General features: G+C 35.8%; 1 protein-coding gene across 4 annotated transcripts in view; it reads left to right on the top strand.

Annotated features, from left to right (window-relative positions):
• Positions 1–15,726, top strand: part of LOC116509025 (calcium-activated chloride channel regulator 1-like) — a 39,225-nt gene extending 23,499 nt beyond the window's left edge. For all 4 annotated transcript variants that reach the window (XM_032217904.1, XM_032217905.1, XM_032217906.1 and 1 more), the window contains 8 exons: positions 1,376–1,600; positions 2,603–2,780; positions 6,643–6,749; positions 8,990–9,220; positions 10,092–10,359; positions 11,557–11,721; positions 14,379–14,618; positions 14,915–15,726. In XM_032217904.1, the coding sequence (XP_032073795.1) occupies positions 1,376–1,600; positions 2,603–2,780; positions 6,643–6,749; positions 8,990–9,220; positions 10,092–10,359; positions 11,557–11,721; positions 14,379–14,618; positions 14,915–15,543 (2,043 nt within the window). In that variant the 3' untranslated portion in view covers positions 15,544–15,726. The remainder of the gene's footprint in view (positions 1–1,375; positions 1,601–2,602; positions 2,781–6,642; positions 6,750–8,989; positions 9,221–10,091; positions 10,360–11,556; positions 11,722–14,378; positions 14,619–14,914) is intronic.
• Positions 15,727–15,934: the final 208 nt, after the last annotated feature.

Raw genomic sequence — 15,934 nt, 5'->3', positions numbered from 1 at the left:
GCTTAATTGTTGTGAAAAAAGGGAAAGTAATCCAAGAGGATAGATATGATCCAAGATGTTATACAGGGTTTTGTAAGACAGTTGGAGAGCGGGGAAGATGTTCATGCTGTATCCACACATCTGATTTGTCGTGCCCTCTTTCTGTCCTGAACTGGCTACCCTAAAAGCCCCACAGCATCCACTTAGTGTCCAGTTGGAAAGGGTTTGTGATGTGTTGCTGTCCATAAAACAGTATGGAACATGGAACTTTGCAACATTTCAATGATTGGTCATTCCCCAAGTGAAAGTTCATCTTCACAAACATCATTCACTGTTTGAAAAGCCTCCTTCAACTGGCACATGCAGTTCTCTGGGATTACTCTATCGCTGCATTTTCTTCTTCTTCTTTCTTATTGTACTATTGTCCAACTACATATTCAAAGGTAACTCTGGGTCAGCCATCAACAGTTTGACCACTCGATCATTAAGGCAGCAATACATTAAGTTTTTAAAACTTTTGGCACCATTTTTTGCTGCTGGATAAAGATTTTTGGAGTGATGGTTTAAGAAAGACGTTTAGATGTCGGGAATCAATGTGGACACTGGAAACTACCTTAAGAAGATTATTTGAGGAAAGAAAGTGAAGAGCCAGGCTTCCCTAGAAACAACAATGACTGAAAAGGGAATTCCCTGTGATATAGGTCAGAGAAGTACAGGAAGTCCTTGACTTACGATTAAAATTGAGCCCAAAATCTCTGTTGCTAAATGAGACATTTGTTGAGTTTTGTCCCATTTTACGACCTTTCTTGCCACTTTCTTGTTAAGTGAATCACTGCCAGGAGAAAAGTTAGTAACCCAACTGTTAAGTAATCTGGCTTCCCCATTGACTTTGCTTGTTAGAAGGTCGCAAAAGAAGATCACATGATCAAGGGGATGCTGCAAAGGTTGTAACTCTGAAAAATGGTCATAAGTCCCATTTTTCAATGCCGTTGTAACTTTGAACAGTCATTGAAGGAAATGTTGTTAGTCGAGGACTACCTATAGAAAGTCCAAGTCCTTCTTTGCCTTAAACTAGGAAAGCAATACTTAATTTCAGAGTTTCATACTTTCTCATCCAGCTAATCATCAGTTGACCAATTCATTTTAAAATAGAAAAAGAAAAAACCACTGGGAAGCTAGAGAAGGCAGTTTCTCCCAAATAGCATAAATGTTTAGTTACAGATTTTGAACAAGTTGTTGGAACTTTTGAAATCAGGGTTGGATGAAGGCCAACTATTTCTGCTTTTAAATTGATTTGGTCAAAAGAAAGGCATTTGAAATGATTGTTCAGGCAGTATTGACAACTGACAACTTTGTCCTTCTTCCTCATCTTGCATACCTTTTTCTTTCTATACAGTATGACCGCATTGGTCGTCTCCGGCAAGCTGCAGAAGTGTTCCTCCTACAAATTATTGAACTTGGTTCCTGGGCTGGAATTGTAACATTTCATAGCTCTGCCACCGTTCAGACTCAATTGCAACAGATCGTCAGTGACAACATACGAAAAAATCTTGTGAATTATTTGCCTACCAGAGCTAGTGGAGGGACTAATATTTGTGCTGGAGCGCGCAAAGGATTTGAGGTGAAAGAAAACATATTCCTATTACTTTTATTTCTTTTTTTACCCCTAGACATATGTTGTTTAGTGAGCTCGTGCAGATTTTTTAAGAGAAATATGAAGCAATTATATCATCCCATCATTGTAATTTTTTTTTCAGCCTGATAAAGCTGGGTCGGCAATATTCACAGGTACCACAGCTTTTATAGATGCCTACTTATGTCTAAAGATGCCTACTTTAATAGATGCCTACTTTAATAGATGCTTACTGTGTCTGCACACAGACACATTTTTAAAATGACAAATCTCATTACCACTGTTCTTTTATGGAGATCTGATGGCATTTTGATCATTTTTTTAAACATACATTTTTTAGCATACAACTTAACAACCACCCTTTTCTACATTTGTTGCAAATTAAACACTCACTCACAGAGAAGAAAACATAACATTACAACATGACACCACAACGCTACTCTCATCAATGCGACACACTTTATAAGATCTTATGTATTTTGTCCATTTTACACGGCAGATCTGGCAACTACTGAAATGGAATTGCAGTGATGTACTGCAAAAAAGAAAAATGAAAGATTCACATCTGAATAGAGATTTTGAATAAACTAAAGCAATATTACACATATTGTATGTTGTCTTGGTTCTAAGGCCAATTAAACAGAGGAAAAACAGGGAAAGATAAAGAATTAATAGCACATTATCCCACTGAAATTTATAATATCATTTCTCTTTCTTTTCTTCTCTCTCTCTCTCCTCTTTCTCTTTCTGACTTTATAAGAAACACAGGAAGTAGCTAGTCTTGCTTTTATTACATAGGTAAAGATTCCTAAGGAATGCAGCACTGTTTTATGGCAGTTGGGAAAATGTGCTGTATTTTTTATTACAAATTATTTATATAATTATTCTATGGATTTTATCCAACTTCTTAATTTTAAAAGAGCATTCCGTGAATTTTGTACTGCATTCCTTGTTCTGCTAATATTTTATTTTATTTATTTTTTAATACAGGTGATTAGATTAAGAGAAGGAACTACTGAAGGGTGTGAAATTGTGCTCTTGACAGATGGAGAAGACTCAACAATAGGATCTTGCTTTGATGAAGTTAAAAGTAGTGGATCAATAATTCACACCATTGCTTTGGGGCCAAGTGCTGCAAAAGAGTTAGATAAACTGGCAGAGATGACAGGTAAAGAAAGCTATATACTTTGAACGGCTTCCAGAGTTATGCAATAACAAATGGTGATTCAGAAAATGTGAACTTATCCTCATAGTCATGATACTGTGTGTCATGTATTCTACTGTCAGGTATTCTAAAATGATATTACAATAATACCCACAGTGTCAATACCCAAACTTTATTAGTTCTACTTCCTTGTCCCATTCTCATTGCTCTCCCTTGTGCTTTAGATAATTTCTAAAATATGTTGTCCTGACTACACATACAACACAACAGTCTCACTTGATTATGAAGAAAGCAGTGAAGAAAGGAATAAGGACCTAAGTCTTCTTAAACATAATAATCTTAAGTTTAAATAAATAATTTATTTGTATAGCACAAGGTCAATCAAACTTGTCCGAAAACAGACTTTTGCCTCCCAATTATCAATGCAAAATATCATCCCAAATATTCTGAGATCACCAAATTTTGAGTAATCTTATTCTTCAGTCTTGTTGGCCATATCATCTAATTCATTCTTGTTTGTTTAAATAAAGGAGAGTCTGAACCTCCAGAGAAGAAATGGTAAATTGACCAAAACTGCAGTAGAATGAAAAGCCAGGTAGTAAACCAGCTCTTCATAATTTCTTCCCAGACAAGGACTTGAGATCACCCAAAAGTGCTCCAAACAATTACTCCTTGCAAGGAGACTGCAAAACTGTAGTCTTTGGCACATTTAGAGCTCTGGGAGACAAGGAAATAATCATCTTACTCAAACCATGATCGGTGCCTTCTAAAGGACACTCAGTTCACATACTTTCTGGGGGGAAATTGCTTGTTGACTGCTTTTCTGCTATTGGGAACCTTTCGACTGATAGGTTTTATAGCACTGTGTGAGTTTCCTTCAATCCTCAGTGTAAGAAGATTTAATTAAAATTTCAAGGTTTTTTTTTCTTTTGGAATAAACAGTAAAAGTTACAAACAGACTAAGAGTCCATATAATTTTGAAGTAAGATTTTGAAATTAGTGACAAGAATACTTCTGCTAAATATTAGCTGACAATTGAAAGAAGCAACGCTGAGGTAACACAGAACCTGTTTATGAACTTCTAACAGCAACAGAACTATATCTCAACAACTTCAGCACCACACTCTGCTTGACAGCTATTTATACTAGAGCTGTCGAGCAGAACAACCAATCAGATAGCTGTAAACGTCCCACTTCAGCCAGGTGCATCTTAGCCAATGGGAGCTGTCCTCTGGTTACCAGGCTGTCAGGTCGTAAGTCGAGGACCTGGTGCCTGGTTGTAGGTTGAGGACTTTGTGCTGGTGGTAAGTCGAGGACTTAGCAACTTCCATGGGGAAATGCTTTTGTTTTGAATTCTATTTTGAAAAAAAAACTATGATAGGATGAGATTTTGACGGTTGGATACTAGAAGGAACCATTATTACACTTAAAAGAGGAGAAAATTTGACTTATTAATTAAGAATGATTTTTTTTAATGGACATATTGAACAATATTTTTGTTTGCTCCTATGTATAGACTCTGTTTCAAAGATATTATGAAAGAAGAACAAATTTTAACTGACAAGATTGAGACTGAACTGAAAAAGGATGTATGTATGTATGTATGTATGTATGTACGTATGTATGTATATATGTATCAGTGACGTGCAGTCACTGGAGGCAGGGGAGGCGGGGCCTCAACAGTCTCCTGAGGAAAAGGAAACAATTTTTAAAATAATTAAAAAGGTGAAGGTAGTTGCTGCCAGACTTCAAGTCACAGTGACTCTCAGTCTGCTTAGTGCTAACTGTAGGAGGAGGCGAGAGAACTATGGGCCTCCTTTGTATAAGGAATTTTTCGCCTTTTAAGAGTTAACCAAGGGTTAAAAAGCGAAAAATTCCTTATGCAAATGAGGCATGTGATTCTCCCGCCTCCTCCTGCAGAGGGCACTTTGTTTAGAGGCTTTTTTAAAACATTTAAGCAGAGTCATCCACGTGGTGACTCTAGCAGCAACTAGCCTAGCCTGCCTGGCCCTGCTAGACCAAATCTTGCATTTTTGATGCAGCTGGAAGGTATATGGGTCAGAGGGAGGAGGCAGGGGGGAGAAATTCCATTTATTTGTAATGTAAGTAATTGTAATTTGTTTTTATTGTTTGTGTGTGGGGGGGGGGGGTGTTTTTTTTTTTTTTTTTTTTTTTTACTTGCCTCTGCTGGTGTGCGGGCTGGCACATCTATTTTCATTTTTCATTTTTTTTTATTTTTTTATTTATTTTTTATTTTTTAAAGCCATGCCACCTTGGCACGCCATAGAGCGAAATATGTGCTGGTTTGTGGCTGGGCGGCATGCACTTTAAAGTGCCAGCGTGCCGCCCGGCCACAAACCAGGACATGTTTCACTGAATGGCAGCCGAGCCAGCATGCACTTTAAAGTGCTGGCATGCCTTCCAGGCTGGCCATTCAGTGTTTGTACCCAGCGCTCACACCGCTGATAGTACGGGCTGAGGGTTGGCCGGTTGGAGGTGGGGGTGGCTGCTGCCAAGGCCTCCAGCCTTGCAATCCTGGGCGGGGAAGGCAAAGGTTCGCTCCGGAGCTGCGGAAGACCGTTGCACCGGGAGGCCTCCGCCCCGGGGATCCCCCGCTCCCCCCATTTGGTCATCTCTGAACCCAAAGGAGCCTGGGCGGGTTGCGTTGCATTGCATTGCATCGCTTGCATTGCACGGCATAGCATCGCACGGCATAGCATCGAGTTGCACGTTTTGCTCGCCTTTCCAGTGCAGGGGTGCAGGCCAGGGAAGATGGGGTTTGGAGGCGCGGAGGAGGAAGGGGCGATCTCCCCCTCCGTCCATCTGTCCCACTGTAGAGCTCCTCCCGGGGGAGGAGGAGGCAGCGAGTGCGCTGATCCCCATTTGCAAGACCAGCCCTCCGCCTTCTTGTCCCATTGGGAAGGGGGGTGGGAGACAAGAAGGGGGCAGGCTGGCCTCGCCACTTGCATTTCCCCTATCCTCCCTTCCCAATATAGGTGCAGAGAAAGAGCCGGGCTTCAGAAAGGAAAGGATATTTTTAATAATTTTCTTTGTCTGAATATGATTTCCCATTGAGGAAAAGGGGAGTTTTAATTCCCCACCAGTAAAAAAAAAGTTTAGTCTTTGAAGGGCCCTTGTGTGACATCTGCCTCACCAGCCATAAACCTCACCGCACGTCACTGGTATGTATGTATGTATATATGTGTACACACACACACACACAAACATATATATTCGTAGATTTTCATGGGTGTAGATATGCTGGTCTTGTTGTATTTGGGTCTTTTCCCATGTAAGATTGAGATTGTCTTGGCAACGTTTCGGCGAGCTCTCACTCGCCATCTTCAAGCTGGGATTTGGGCTTAAAGCGTGGTCGGAGATGCCGTCTTTCTATAAATCTTGGTGGGTGGGTGTGGAGTGCTGGCGTTGTTTCAGTATATATATATATATATATACTGAAGATGGCGAGTGAGACCTCGCTGAAATGTTGCCAAGACAATCTCAATCTTATCCGTGAAAAGACCCGAATACAAGACCAGCATACCTACACTGGTGAAAATCTACGAAAACACACACACACACACACTCGTATTTTTTGTTTTCTATTTTTTCATTTTTGCACTATTTTTTTCTTTTCATTCTTTTCTTTTTATTTTTTAAATTTGTGTTAATTTTATCTTTTTAACTGTAACTATTAATAAAATAATTTTGTTTAACAAAAATGAGATGATCTGTAAATGCCATTTGGATTGTTGCTGGTCCTGCATTGCTGATCCCTAATGTAAATATTGATCCAGCATTAGGCACAATGCAAATATTTTAGTGAATCTCATAGATTATCTCAATTGTCTCAATCTTAATTTAGGGGGATTGAAATATGCTGCTTTTGATAGTTTGGATGCCAATGGCCTCATAGATGTTTTCAGTGGAATTTCATCAGACAATGGAGATATTTATCAACAGTCAATTCAGGTATTTGAAAGCTACTTATTTATTTTTCTAAATGGATATATTACCTGTCTCTCAACAACACTGGATGATCAGTAGCTAGTAGGGTTTATACTTTCTCAAATCTATTTAGCCCTTCCTTTGACCATTCATTTTAAATGGTTTGCAAATGGAAGCTATTTCTATCAGTCTGTTGATAGCTAATTTGTCAAATGTGCCATGTTTCTAAAATATTTACACATTCACAGCTGAAACTGTGATTGAACATCTCTGTGTCTGGTAAAATTAAAGACATCTTATTATTTCTTCTGACTGCAAATTAACATTCATGAATGCATTCTGCCAATCTTCTGTCTGTCTGTTCTTCAAAGTGATTTCATAGTCTTTATATTGTATGCTGTAAATAACTCCTGCTTTCCATGTTTGGCTACTGATTGTTGGATTTGTCTGGGATGATTTTGGGTTATTTTGTTAGTTTTTAGGCTAATAAAACCAATGATATTTAGTATATTCTTGGAAATGTTAATATATTTCTTATATTTCCCAGTATATTACCACATTTACAATACAATACAATAGCAGAGTTGGAAGGGACCTTGGAAGTCTTCTAGTGCAACCCCCTGCCTAGGCAGGAAACCCTATACCGATTCAGACAAATGGCTATCCAACATCTTCTTAAAGACTTTCAGTGTTGGGACATTCACAACTTCTGGAGGCAAGCTGTTCCACTGATTAATTGTTCTAACTGTCAGGAAATTTCTCCTCAGTTCTAAGTTGCTTCTCTCCTTGATTAGTTTCCACCCATTGCTTCTTGTTCTACCCTCAGGTTCCTTGGAAAATAGTTTGACTCTCTCTTCTTTGTGGCAACCCCTGAGATATTGGAACACTGCTATCATGTCTCCCCTAGTCCTTCTTTCTATTAAACTAGACATACCCAGTTCCTACAACCAGTCTTCATATGTTTTAGTCTCCAGTCCCCTAATCATCTTTGTTGCTCTTCTCCACATCTTTTCTACATCAAGGTGACCAAAACTGAATGCAGTATTCCAAGTGTGGCCTTACCAAGGCATTATAAAGGGGTATTAACACTTCATGTGATCTTGATTCTATCCCTATGTTTATGCAGCCTAGAACTGTGTTGGCTTTTTTGGCAGCTGATGCACACTGCTGGCTCATATTTAAGTGATTGTCCACTAGGACTCCAAGATCCCTTTCACAGTTTCTACTGTTGAGCAAGGTACCACCTATACTGTACCTGTGCATTTAGTTTTTGTTGCCTAAATGTAGAACCTTACTCTTTTCACCATTGAATTTCATTTGATTAGATAGATTTATTTAGAAAGTTGTTTAACATTCTCATATCTCATTGTATACCTTACTGCAACTGTTGTCACTGTTATTGTTTGATTATCACTGCTTGCATTACCATTAATTTTGCATTGCACTTTTTATTACTCTTGATCATCTGATTAAACATGTTTATGTATGCTTAGCTGCGGCATGCTGATCACTCTATCTATATGAATGCAGGTATTTGTGTACCACTGTATGTCAGATGTTTCTACAGGTAGTTCTCGACATGACCATAATTGAGCTCAAAATTTATGTTGCTAAGCAAGACAGCTGTAAATTGAATTGTATCTCATTTTATGACCTTTCTTGCCATAGTTGTTATGTATCACTGCAGTTTAAGCAAGTAACATGTTTGTCAAGTGAATCTTGCTTCCCTATTAACTATATTTGTTAGAAGGTCACAAAAACTAAGTGTATCACCCCGGGACACGGCAATCGTCATAAATATGAACTTGTTGCGAGCATCTGAATTTTGATCACATGACCATGGGGATTCTGCAACAGTTATAAGGGTGAAAAATGGTCATGGGTCACTTTTTTCAATGCTGTTGTAACTTCAAACAGTTACTAAATCAAGTATTGTAAGTCAAGATCCATCTTTAGACCATTATTTATTATCGTAATAAAAATATTTAATTACCTATAAAAATCACAAAGATAGATTACTGAAATCTAGATAGATACAATTTATTGTAATATCTGGTAGAGATAGTGCTATGTCAAGTGGTTATTGCACTAGAAACACAAAACAATATCAGCATTTATTCTTTAACCTTATATAGCTTTGTACTCCATGTTCTTAACTATGAAGTTTACTTCAGATGAGATACTCCCAAACTAAATACATTTGATTACAATCACAATTTTTTTTTTTTTGCTATTTTATAATTTCCTCTTCTTTTTACCTATAGATTGAAAGTAAAAGTCAGAAAATTGATGCTGGCAATTTTCTTAATGGTATTGTATCCATCGATCACACTATAGGAAATGACACTTTTTTTGTACTTACATGGAGTGAAGCCAATTCTAAACCTGGAATTCTTCTGACGGATCCAAAAATGAAAACATATAATCATAACAATTTTACAGTTGACACCACCAATCACAAAACTGCTCGACTTAAGATTGATGGGACTGCCGAGGTAAAATATCTCAGCTTTTTTTCAACCAAGGAAGTGGTATTATCATTAAAGTTATAATTTTAATGTTGTTTTTTTTAGCCCATAGACAAACAGGTCTACTTCACAGGTGCAAGCGATAAGCTAAATTAGTACAATTACTTTGTCTGCTGAGGATGGCTAGATGAGACACAGAAATAACCAAGTCTCTAAAAGGTGTGGCCTGATGTTTCAATTTTTTCTTTGCTGCAACAGTTAGCTGGTGCCATTAATTTGCCCATTCATTCCATTTTGGCAGGTGGGGGAAGTCATACTGGACTAGCAGCATATTTCCACTATAGCATAAAACTGAAATTGTATTTAACTATGTTCATTGGAATTTTGAGATACTGCAATTGCAGTACATGGAAGACATTGGATTGGTGAAGATTTTCTTAAAGGGAGTCAGCATATGGACTCTCTTGTGTAGCCACATGATGACATTTAATTAAGTATAGTGTTCTGGCAAAAGTCAGGTCTTCTATGGACATCATTCAATAATACAGTCAACCGATATTAATGATGTTGTTAATTGCAAACAGATGCATCATAATTAAATCTTTCACACATACAGTTTTCTTCCATGTGAGCCACAATCATGAAGTTATGGGAACTTAGTTCATATGAAATGCCAGGGAATGATATTTGCAAACCGCAGAACTAAAATTGGAGACTTCACAAATGATCATAAATTGGCTGCTGCTGCCCAACTCTTTAAAATTCCTACAAATTCCCATAAATGGCTATTTATTCTTAAGAAATATAGTATGCAGAGAAATCAAAACTGCATTGATATCTCACAGACCATGATGAATGAATATTTAATAATATGTTACTTCCAAATCTTTATCTGCAGACAGGTGATTGGACTTATACACTTTATAATACACACTCAGTGCCTCAGGTGCTATCAATCACAGTAACGTCTCGAGCGGCATCTCTAACGGAGCCTCCAGTAATTGTAAAGTCCTACTTAAGCAGTGATACAAATACTTTTCCCAATCCAATAATTATTTATGCAGAAGTCAGTCAAGAATTTTTTCCAGTGCTTGGTGCAATTGTTACAGCCACAATTGAATCAAATTCTGCAAGCGAGAAACTAGAGCTTTGGGACAAAGGTTCTGGTAAGTATACTTGGAAAAATGTTTGTATTGTATATTTTTCAGGTGATCTGTCTGTGTAATATTCCAGAAGTAGGAATTTACTCACATGGACTCAGATAATTGTCCTACTACTGTTACTCTAACAGGCCTGTCAAACTGGTGGCCCGTGGGCTGGATACGGCCTGCACAGACCATGCCCATCCGGCTTCACAAAGGCAAAAAATGTCAACACGGGGCTTTATTCTTTGGGTGGGGGGACTGTAGGCAGAAGTCTGAGAGAAAATGAAGGAGAAAATGAAACAATTCTATTTATAACATTGTGAGATTCTGTCATTATTTTGTTTGATATAAAGATTAGCACATAATTATTAGAAATACTTCTCACTCAACACTCAGCACAGAAAAACCAGACCAGAAAATGAGGAGTATTTTGGTACTTACGGTATTCCAAGTCTTGTGAACTCCTTCATTAGTCATTGATTTCAGTAGAAAAGCACAGAGATTTGGGCAAACCAAGGTACAAAAATTTACGCTACTGAAACTTAAGATAATGTTTGTTTTTTTACCATACAATTACTACAATTCAATTGACATAACATTGCTTTTCAGTGTTTGTATATTATCTTAGGTATCTACACTTAAAAATATAATTATACATGCCTGTTAGTTTGAAGTTTGGAATATATCTCTCATGATGAGTGAATATATACATGTTACATACAAAAAAAATCATGCATGGCATATACCATCTGTGTGATATCTCGCTTAGAGAAATTACAGTCTGATAAATCTTTAGTCATTAGATCATTGGATACATTCTTTATGCAACAACCATTTTCCATGAACACTTATAAGATATTCTGAGTATTTTTAACTAAAATTTATGGACATTCATCTTAAACAACTCTGAATGGTTTACAACAATATTCAAAATTAGCTCATCATCCTAGATTTAGGAATCTATAAACTATGGATTCCTAAACTGCCTCAGGAAAACTATGCCAATACCATTGTTGCATAGAATCTAACACCCAAGAATTATAGAATTAGAAGTCATTTTGACAAACTTCAAACCATAAACAGCTATTCTTTGGTTCTGAATGTAAACAATCATAGATTTAAACATTTACTTTGATGAAAACAGGGATAGATACAACTTAGTTTTGGTGTCTTTTCTACATTATCCTGGATGTTAATTTTTAATATTTTTGTTTCAAGGTGCAGATATTATCAAGAACGATGGGATCTACTCAAGATACTTCACATCATTCAAAGAAAATGGTAGATACAGCATAAAGGTGCATGTCCAAGGGAGAGATGGGACCAGCCGACAAACTCGCCAAAGAAATCATGCTTTATATGTCCCAGGCTATATAGAGAATGGTAAAAACTATGAAAAAACAATAATGTAGTATAACTGTATTATTAATTACATAACTTCAAGTTGTTTTGGGGTCCTAGAAGCCACATATATTTTCTCAATCATGATCTATCATGAAGACCTAACCTGATCTTTCAATTTTTCCATCACCACAATAACTGAGTCCATCAACCTTGGTACTGGTCCTCTTCTTCTCTTTACTTCTACCTTTCCCAGTATTATAGGCTCCTCTAGAAAGCCAGGTCATTGCATAATGAGTCTGAAGTAGGATAATTTGAGTGTAATCATTTTAAACCTCTGAGTTGATGTTTGATCCATTTGTTTGTCCATAGTATTCTCCAACATGAAAGTTCAAATACTCTTCCTATCTTGAAGTCCAACTTTCACTTCTGTAGAGTATTACAGGGAATATCATGACTTACATGATTCTTTTTTAAAATATAATTTTATTCTTAATTATTAATTATTTATAAAGTATTATAATATTAGTAAAATACTTATAAAGTATTATTAAGTATTATGATACTTAATAATACAAACTAATACAGACTAAACTTAGAGAAAAAAAAGAATAGAAAGAAGAAAAAGTGCAGGAAAGAAGAAAAAAGAAAGAGAAGAAAGAATGTAATAAAGAAATATATAAAGAAATGAATTTCAAACTTCATCACAATAAACATAAATAAATTTAGCAATTCTTCACTAAATAATTTTACAAAATGCTAATCCTTCATTTCATATTCTTTACCTTATTTGTAAGCAAATCCATAAAACATCAATTTTTCACTCTTGGTGTTGGTAAAAATTGCACAAAGAGTTGCCATATTTTGCACACAAAAAAAGTATTTCATTGTGATGAAATAAACTTATTCTATACTCCTTTCTTTTATTTCTAACAGTCTTAATTCAATCAAATATTGTCATAAGATTTTATTTGTCTTCAATTCTTCTTAATTCCATTGCACAGTTTTTCTTCAAGACTTTAACAAATCTCTTTTATAAGAAAATATTTTCTCGGTCATTCTCTTGGTTTATCACTTGTATTTTCCTTTTAATTTTAAAACTTCAACCAGTTTCTTTTGCACTTTCTCTGTCTTGTCAGCTAATATTGTTCCATGTCTGTCATTCCTTCATTAACATCTTTTGGACATTGTCTATTCGCAGAAGCATAAATCCTGTTGTAGTTACAAATTCTGGCTCCGTTCTCCTAAGATCTCCTTTCATATTTTTAATATTATAACATTTTGTAACTCTCAGTATTAGCCAACATCAAGAGCAGGCTTCCATTTCTAATATATTGATTTTAAAAGCTATATTAACCTTAATTTTATAACACCAGAGAAAGCTATGCTATTCAAAGCTCAAAGAATGCCATTCTAGTTTGAATATCTTATTTCTTAGCAGTAACCACTCCGTCATCCAAATCAAAGAGTGGGCTTCAAGTACAATTTCATGCAATCCCAAGCTTCCTCCTTCCTTTGTAGCTTGGATGATCTTACATTTAAGCCTTGGCAAGGTGGCTAGCATAGATGTTTAATAATAAAAACCTGGACTTTTTCTTTTATCATGCAAACCTAGATATATTTTTCTGCCATTGTTGAAATGGTACAGCAGCTGTCTCAATAGGTATTCTCTGAAACAAAAACATCATTTTAGGCAGTAAATTCATTTTTATCTTGTAATTTCTCCCATCTTTCATGTCCATTTTAATTTAATTTCCTGTCTTAACATACTGTAATTATTCTGAAATAACATGCAATTTATATTAGTCACAGTAACATCCAAGCATTTCAATTTTGTCAGTCTTAAATCCATTGTTCTCATTCTTTTTGCTCTTCCAGATTCCTGTTTTTGTTTATATTTTCATTATCTAATTATTAATTTTAAATTCGACTAATGCACTACAATCCTTTAATTTTCCATTAATATTTCTACTCCTTTGAAAGAATTTTCAAATATTATCACTATATCATCAGACAACACTCATAATTTATGTTTCCCTTTTAATCATCATTCCAGCAATTATTTCATCTTGCTTTATGTCTCCATTCACTACTTCAAAAGCTAAAATGTGACAAGGGGTATCCTTGACTTCTCTCTCCTTTTCTGTATTTCGCAAGGTTTTGCTAATTTTCTACTTAAAATTATTTGTGCCTGTTGCAAAGTATAAATCAATTTTATTCATTTAACAAAATTCTCGCCAAACTCCATATCTTCCAAAAGTTAAACAGGAAAGCCCAGTTATCAAAGGCCTTTTCTGCATTTGAAAAGATCAAAGAAGACTTTTTTTCAGTATTTTGTTTTAAGTATTCCAAAATATCCAATACATTTCTTTTGGATAAAATTATCTTTATTAATATTAAAGTTATTTTAAAAAATATTATCCTTGGGTTAAAAACCCACACTGATCTTCACTATAGAAATCAATATAATAAATAACTATAGCTATCTGTATATCTATATCTATATATCTCAACTTCTAATAAATAATGTATTTCACAGTCCCTGATGAGTAAATAGACATTATTTATGTATATCTATTTATATTTTCAACAATATGGAAATGATTTCACATTCTTCTTTGAAGACAACTCAAATAAGCATCAGAATAATGAGAAAATTTGGAGTTTTTGCTGAATGATTTTCTTTTCTTTTATAATAGGTGAAATAAAAATGAATGCACCAAGACCAGAAGCTAGTGATAATGATACCCAAGCAAACCTTGGAAAATTCAGCAGAATTGCTTCAGGAGGTAGTTTTGTAATGTCAGGAGTGACTCCTGGAAATCCTTCAGATGTCTTTCCACCCTCTCGAATTACTGATCTTGAAGCAGAACTCAATGATGAGGATGAATTCCTTTTGTCATGGACTGCTCCTGGAAATGACTATGATATAGGAACAGGTAATATTTTCTTTCCTATGTTAGGCAGAAGAAATCATGCTAAAGGAGGAACAAAATGCTACTTGTTACTAGCTCCCAAATTTAAATCTTTATAGGATTTTCCTTATGGGATAAAATTGGGTGAATACAATCTAATTTAGCACATAGGGTGATTTCGGTTTAAATGAGATGCATTTGCCTTAAAATATACCCCAGAACCATCTGTGTGCTTGTTGCAAAGATTTAAAAGATATCAGTTCCCAAGTATTGTGGAGAATTTGTCTTAATGTGTCCTTGAATATTTTTATTTTTTCCAGCTGAAAAATATGAAATAAAAATGAGTGAAAATCCTGACGAATTAAGAGATACTTTTCAAAATGCTGCTTCCGTGAACACATCTGATCTGAAACCAGATGCTACTGGGATCAAACAGTCATTTCAGTATAAGATGGAAAACTTCACAAAAGAAAATGGCACTGCAATTTACTTTGCCATTCGTGCCAGCGATGGCAGCAACAATGTTGGGGAAGTGTCTAATATAGCAAGAGCAGTTGTACTTCTTCCTCCATTGCTCACTACTCCTCTCACACCCACCGATCCTAGCTCTACTCATCCCACACCAACCAATCCTCCTAGCTCTACTCATCCCACACCAACCAATCCTCCTAGCTCTACTCATCCCACACCAACCAATCCTCCTAGCTCTGCTCATCCCAAACCAACCAATCCTCCTAGCTCTGCTCCGCCTACACCAACCAATCCTTATACCTCAAAAGGCAATTCTAGTTTGGAAGTTCCCAATAATGAATCTCCTGGTGTGATAAATATGGTGACTTTAATTGTTATAATAGTGTGTATTGCTCTAATTATCATTTGTGCTTGCATATGTATAACTATATGTGTTTTACATAAGCAAAAAAAGGTAAATCCACAAACTGTAATGTAGGAAGAAATAAGATCAAAACTATAGAATGGAAGGACAAATAAATACAATCTATGACGGTTACATGAACTTAACAACCTGTGTTTATGTATTTAGACAACCAGTTAATATTATCAGTCATAGATATAGATTTTTGCAGTATCGTTGATTCTAAAAGTTGAAAGGAAATTGAATCACTATCCACAGCTATAGGGTAATATTTTAAATTTTACAAGACACCCGGAATCATCTATGTGTGAGTTGAGTGGATATATAAATTTGTTTAATAAATAAATAAATATAGAAATAGTTTTTCTCCAGCTTTCATCAAGCAAAGTTGAACTTCCAATGCAAATACTCCATTTATCCTCCTTTTACCTTTAGTGTAAATTTAACATAAAGCCAATCTGAATTA

The sequence above is a fragment of the Thamnophis elegans genome, chromosome 5, assembly GCF_009769535.1.
Source record: "Thamnophis elegans isolate rThaEle1 chromosome 5, rThaEle1.pri, whole genome shotgun sequence".
Lineage (NCBI taxonomy): Eukaryota > Metazoa > Chordata > Lepidosauria > Squamata > Colubridae > Thamnophis > Thamnophis elegans.
The sequence above is the reverse complement of the archived record's forward strand: the minus strand, read 5'-3'. Positions and strand labels throughout refer to the sequence as shown.